This window comes from Pyrus communis, chromosome 6 (assembly GCF_963583255.1).
Source record: "Pyrus communis chromosome 6, drPyrComm1.1, whole genome shotgun sequence".
In the NCBI taxonomy this organism is placed as follows: Eukaryota; Viridiplantae; Streptophyta; class Magnoliopsida; order Rosales; family Rosaceae; genus Pyrus; species Pyrus communis.
In genome coordinates, this window is record NC_084808.1 from 13,525,338 (window position 1) to 13,532,506 (window position 7,169).

The 7,169-nt window shown below is 38.7% G+C and overlaps 2 protein-coding genes across 2 annotated transcripts; both read right to left on the bottom strand.

The window, feature by feature from the left end:
* Positions 1 to 2,923: 2,923 nt before the first annotated feature.
* Positions 2,924 to 3,361, bottom strand: LOC137736075 (uncharacterized mitochondrial protein AtMg00810-like). Its single transcript, XM_068475412.1, has one exon. It carries the CDS (start codon positions 3,359 to 3,361, stop codon positions 2,924 to 2,926), a length of 438 nt encoding a protein of 145 aa, XP_068331513.1.
* Positions 3,362 to 4,644: 1,283 nt separating this feature from the next.
* On the bottom strand, positions 4,645 to 5,808 carry LOC137736076 (uncharacterized). Its single transcript, XM_068475413.1, has one exon. The coding sequence runs from the start codon at positions 5,806 to 5,808 to the stop codon at positions 4,645 to 4,647; it is 1,164 nt and encodes a 387-aa protein (XP_068331514.1).
* Positions 5,809 to 7,169: the final 1,361 nt, after the last annotated feature.

Consider the following 7,169-nt stretch of genomic DNA (forward strand, 5'->3'; position numbering starts at 1 on the left):
GTGGTTAAAACCCACTTTAGCTAAGCTTTAGGCTAACAACATTTACGTCCCTTGATAGACTTATGTTCTCGTCGATGGCCAACACATGGCTTGGTATTGATATCTAGCCAAACATGCCCTTGAAGCTCTATGTCATAAAGTTGTCAGGTTTGCCAATTGTTTTGAGTGGTCAGAAAGGACTTTAAGTTCTACGTTCATCCCTTACTGTCGACAAACAATCTAAGCCCAAAGCGATCGTGCGGCAGTAATGCTCTGTCTACTCAGTTCCTTGGGCTGGCTTGTAGACCCAATGTCTTGATCTTTCGCATTCTTTAGTGGGTCTCTTCAAGCCTATGTCATTAGGTCCAACAACAATTATAATTAGTTTAATGGGTCTAAGAGGACCCTCCGTTAACAATAATGCAATTCGATTATGCTATTATTCATATCTTAATAAAGATTTATGTGATATAAATGAAATAATGTCAAATCACATGTAGCTATCTATGGTCACCATGATGCATCTTATGTTGAAGTAGTTCTTACAAACGTAGCTTGATCAACAGTTACATTAGCTAGAGATTTTTGAGATGGATCTTCAAGTGGTTTCCATCGATATTTCTTGTTATTAAACAATTACTAGAAGATGATAGAGTCCTTATTTTGCAATCATGTATCTCCATCCTAATACACATGAACCAATCATCACATTGTAAGGCCTGCGAAGCAGTGAGGCTTTGAGGTGACATTATTTGCATACTACAACTTCAAGCTCCGTAACTTTTGACATGTGCTAATCATCCATACGTTCAAGCTTCATGGGCGGTCAATGTGTAATGAACTTGTCCAACAGACATGCACATGTAGATCCACCATGTGTCCAATACGCATAGCACGTGACCACGTTAATCTTAATGCGATATACACCAACTTTTTGGATAGTCAATGTCTAGTTGACTTTTCAAATGGTTAGGAGCTTTTTTTTAGGGCTAAGTAATCATAGAGTACAAGTCTCCTTGCCTTGACCTCGTTTAGGAAATTATTTTCATACCTTAAGTTCTATGGACTCATTCATAATATATTATCTCTATAATACAAAACCAAACTCATTAATGAAAAAAACTTGTTTTTTTATTAATTAATTAGAATAGAGTTATTGCATAATATCCAATATTACAAAATTGACCTTGAGGGCATAACTCCAATATTTTGGTATTAAGGTCAACACCTATTGGTCTTTGGTGGTGGCGATGATTATGGCCTCCGGAAAATGGCATTTTAAAGGAGTTAAGTCAGTCAGGTTGCGATCTAAGCTGGGCGACCCAAACGCATCTAATCTGGATCTTAAGAGATATTTTCTGATTTTAACTTTATTCAAACTGACCAAACTAACCCTCTATTTAAAATGTATCTAACTTCTTCATTCAAAATCTTAAATGGGTGTTGTTTGCACTCATGCGCCCGCGGACTCGAGCTCCATCTACCTAGTTAAAAGTTGGAACTAAAAACCAAAGTGAAATTTAAAATCATGGAATCACCTTTTAACTTTATTCTTCAAAAAAACTAAAACATATAACTAAAATAAAGGTCAAAACACCTCAAAAATTTCAACATACGATAAATGAACAAAATATCAGGATAAGGTTTTACAACTACTATTACCACCCCCACTACTATCACCGGTCCTCGCTATCATAACCATATACACCACAATTACTTCCACCACTATTGCCCTCTCCCCACCTGGATATTGCATCCACCCATATCCTAGCACCACGGCTACCATTTAAGACTTATATTACAAAACATTACTGGCAAACACAAACATAATATTTATTATACAAATGGAGGGAAATTCTTTCTTTTTTTTCAAGTGTCTCTCCAATTGTATAATATCATGTAACATATATGTCTATGTTTCAGACACATTGAAAAACTCACATTTGCACTTCTTCACCCGGTAAATGACTCGTGTCCAAATCTCGTTAACTTTCACTAGTTAATTATCACCAGAACACGAAAATAACGCCAGCATTGAGAACAAATGTCACTTTCATAAATATCTTTGAAACTGATGCCCAGGTTGAGAAAAAACCTCAACTCATCCTCTACCTTGAGCAGCTTACAACAATCAAGAATAATCCTAAAATAAAACTCCCTTTCTTTCTCTGAAGCAAAATCTCTCAAAGCTCGTCACCAAAAAAAATCAATATATTAATTATACATAAAATCAATAATTAATTATACATATAGGTATTTATAATTATCAAGCTGGTTATATTAATGTTAGTTAAAATTGTAATGTATTTCATGAGTATCAATATACAAGATACCAAGTATATAAGAGAGAAGAGAGAGGAAGGAGAGTTGGCTGCAAGCAACCAAAGGAAACCCTAGTGACTGGGTAAACCAAAGGGAACCCTAGTGACCGGGTAAACCTAGGCCTAATCTAATCCTTAAATCAAGGAATTACACCAAACACTAGGTTAGGCCACTAATCAGTCAACTCCCTTAAATCAAGGGAAGATGGATGTTTTACAAGTTTAAGATATAATGATGACCTTGATAGCTAACCATAGGGACCAAGAGTCTTTAAGGTTATACTTATACTTCAACTCTCCCTCCCAAGTTGGATTGAGGAGGTTAATTGAGCCAAGCTTGCCCAAAAACCGATGAAATTGAACGGATGACATTGCCTTGGTAAAGAGATCTACTAGTTGATCGTGGCTTTTAGTGAATATGGTCTGGATAAGTTGAGTTTGGACTTGAGCACGAATGAAATGGCAATCCACTTCAATATGTTTTGTTTTTTCATGGAACACAGGGTTGGCAGCAATGTGCATGGCTGCCTGATTATCGCACATAAGGGACATATAAGTAGTACTAAGGAACCCTAAGTCTGAAAGGAGCCCTTTAAGACAAATTAGTTCACAGGCAATGGCTGTCATGGCTCTATATTCTGCCTCTGCGCTGGATCGAGCAATGACCTGTTGCTTCTTGCTCTTCCATGTAACAAGATTCCACCAACAAATGTACAATAGCATGTGGTAGATTTCCTATCAATTGTATTTCCTGCCCAGTCTGCTTTTGTGTAACCACTAATGGTAGTAGAATGATTGTTGTGCATGATAATTCCTTGCCATATGGAACCCTTGAGGTAGTGCAATATTCTCTTGACAATGCTAAGGTGATCCACAGTGAGAGAGTGCATAAATTGACTAGCCAAGCTCACTGCATATGTGATATCTTGACGCGTGATGGTGAGGTATATTAGCTTCCCCACCAAGCGTTGATAATAGCTCACATCATGCATGGCTTCTCCATCGATGTTGAGCTTCAATTTACAATCAATGGGGGTGATAGCAGGTTTGCAGTCTAGCATTTTGGCTTCCTAAAGTAGGTCTAATACATATATTTTGTTGATGTAGAAACAGTCCCTTTGAAGATGTTGCCATTTCGATGCCCAAAAAATACTTTAACCTTCCCAAATCTTTGATAGCAAATGTTGATGTAGGGAGAGTTTCAGTGCTTCAATCTCAATGGCACTATCTCTAGTGATGATAAGATCATGAATGTAGGTAAGAACCACCAACTTCCCACTAGTGCCAGTTCTTACAAATAATGAAGAATCATTATTACTTCGCAGGAAACCAGCCTTTTCCAGTACATAACTGAGCTTGGCATACCAAGCTCGTGGGGATTGTTTCCACCCATATTTTGCCTTGTGCAATTTACAAACCATATTGCCTTCAATACGATTATACCCTAGGAGAGGCTGCATATACACTTCTTCCTGTAACTCTCTATGAAGGAAATCATTCTTCATGTACATTTGGTAAATGGACCATCCACAATTGATTGCTACTGAGAGTAGAACCCTTACTAAGTTCATCTTGGCCACCGATACAAACGTTTCCTTATAATCTACTCTAAAGTTTTAAGTGAAACCTCGAGCAACAAGCCTAGCCTTGTGTTTCTCGATTGAACCATCAGCTTTGAACTTCGTCTTGTAAATCCAACGGCTTCCAACAGTCTTTTTCCCTGGAGGTAGTTAGACCAAGCTCCAGGTGTGATTCTCTTCCAGTGCACGAAGCTCTTCTGCCATGGCTTGGTTCCATTGTGGGAGTAGAGATGCTTCTTGAAAATTTATTGGCTCACAATGCCTATCAATTTCACAGAGAAAAGCAGCATGAGTTGTAGAGAGCCTACAAAGACTGATACTTTCAGTGATAGGATGCCATGAGGCGTACATCACATAGTCCTACAACCTAGCTGGAGGTTTTCTAGTTCGAGGAGGATTTCTCTTAACCCCTTGAGGCTCCGTAGAAGATTGGGAATGATCTGAGTTGGACTCCATGTTTCTCTCACTGCCAGTTTGATCCCTGGAAGTGATTGAGTCAGTTTGTACTTCTTCGTGCTCTAAAATCATAGTGGCTGATCTTTCTTCCAACACTGGATGATTGAAGTTTTGAGGAAGTGGAAACATGTCGACTAGTTCCTTCCCCTGACTTGTGTGAGTGAAATAAGGACAGTCTTCTTCAAACTTCATATCTCTTGATGCTAGGCACTTTTTAGTGACTGGATTGAAGCACTTGTATCACTTTTGGGTGGAAGAGTAACCCAAAGACACACACTTGGTTGCCCTGACATCTAGTTTGTAATGATTCAAAGTTTGGATGTGAACAAAGCTTTGACTATACCTGGTGCTTCATCCCGTGGTACTCTCTCATTTCCAGCAAGGAAGCCGGTAAACTGTCCTAACATAGTTGTGTGATTGCCCTCTTCATTGCCTTGACCATTTAAGGCTCCTCCGTGTCCCTTACTTAGTAGATAAGCTGCAAATTCATTGATAAATGACAATGGATTTGCAGTGAACTCCATGGATCCTTGTGGAGTGGTAGGAGGATGAGCATTAGCAAGTTGTGCCTTGTAGTGGGGTTGTTGAGAGGACCTTGGTATCATTTTTCCATCTATGCTAAACTTAGGCTTGAGTTCAGGATGGAGTTCCCAACACTTTTCTTCCACATGCCCAACACCATTGCAATGTTTGCATTTTAGTTGTGTATTTCTACCCTTGTACACTTTGACCTTTGAGTTCTTGTAACTTAAACCATATGCACGAGTCTCAGTCAATCTCGAGTTGTGTTCAACATTCATCACCTTCTTCCTCGCTTTTTCTCGTTGAATAGTGGCACAGACATTGTTGAAGGTGGGCAGTTCTTGACTCATCAAGATGTGACTCCTTAGATCCTCGTACTCAAAGCTCAAACTCCCTAGCAGCTGGTAAATTATGTCTTCCTGAGCTCGTTTTAGGAGAATGGTAGGGTCTGTGGTGTGTAGGAGATAGACATCCAACTCATTCCACATGGTTTTGAGGCTCCCAAGATGTTGAACAAACTCTTTCCCTTCTTGTTGAACACTAGCAATGTCCTTCTTCAGTTGGAAAACAAGTGCATAACTGTTTTGATTTCCATACATATCCTTCAAGGCTTTCCAGAGATCATGTGAGGAATTGGAGTAGCTACAAATATCGGCAACATGTTTCTCCATGGTGTTGAGCAGCAAGGACATGACAAATTGGTCTTTGCACAGCCATGCATCGTATGTGGGAGAAGTACTATCTGGAGCTTCCACACTTCCATTTACAAACCCCAACTTTCCTTTGCCTCCGAGAGCTAGCGAAATTGCTCGAGACCAAGGAAGGTAATTGAACTCGTTCAATAGAACTGAACACAGACGTTGATTGGTGTTAACCTCAACATCTGAGAAATTTGAGGAGAGAATATGTTGGGTCTCATCTTCATGGTTCACTGAACTTTCTTCAGCCATGGTTTAGACTTTGAATAAAGATCGCAGCAGTAATAGTGCGCAGAAACAGGTTATCAAAGAACCTACTCTAATACCATGTTGATTTTCCAGTTAAAATTGTAATGTATTTCATGAGTATCAATGTACAAGAGACCATGTATACAACAGAAAAGAGAGAGGAAGGAGAGTTGGCTGCAAGCAACCAAAGGAAACCCTAGTGACCGGGTAAACCAAGGGAACCCTAGTGATCAGGTAAACCTAGGCCTAATCTAATCCTTAAATTAAGGAATTACACCAAACACTAGGTTAAGTCACTAATCAGTCAACTCCCTTAAATCAAGGGAAGATGGCTGTTTTACAAGTTTAAGATATAATGATGGCCTTGATAGTTAATCCTAGGGACCAAGAGTCCTTGAGGTTATACTTACACTTCAACATTATTTATCTAATTTTAGGGTTGGTTTGTTTGTCTGTTTGTTTTGCTATTGTATTTATTTTCTAGGGTTATGGGTCTGTTCATATGGCATTGGATTTCTCTTATTTAATCGAATTTCTTTTCGTTTTCCCTGCAGTTTTGTGCCCTTGATTGAACAAGGGGGTCTTCAACCACGGCTGTCCCACAAATGCAGGTAATGTATATGTGTATTCATGTATGTATGTATATTTTATGTGTAGGTAGTGTTTTGTTTGTTCAATATGTGAATATGAATTGGGGATTGTAGTTTGATGCTAATATGCTTGGGTAGAAGAACATGGAAATCAATTTTGACCCGTTTTCGTAGAATAGAAAAAGAGATTGAAATTGCCTGGTTGGTGAAGAAGTGACAAAGTCTGATTCATTGAGTCGATAAGGTAAACATGGAAGATTAGGTTAAGTATATTCCAGTAAATGGGGATTTCACGACCTGAGCTTTTGATTAGGGGTGTGAGCTCTTTTTTTTTTTTTTTGTGGGGTTACATATATGTTGGTGCTGATAGTTTGGACTACAGAAAGATGGGTGAAAGACTTGTAAGTGGTGAGGCCAGGTTGGGACTGAAGCTATTATCATTTATCGGTTTTCTAGCTGATATGGAAGGAGATGCATGAGTTGCGTTTCTATTTTCTAATGAGGTAAAACAGATAGGGATGAGCAATTTTGTTAGGGATGTATCCACTGAGGTTTCATTTAAGTTTACAGTTTGATGGACCTCGTAGCTGACTACATAGATTTTGGAGTTCTGATCTATTCTATTAATATATTGGTGCCCTTAACAAGTTGGCTTTTCTTCTTTGTATGTTCTGCTTAGAAGTTTAGTATTCATTTTCTTTGTAGAATTATGGTACTGGTTTCTCTTTCATGCATTATCTCTTACTTTCTATATTCTTCACTTTTGTTGTATGC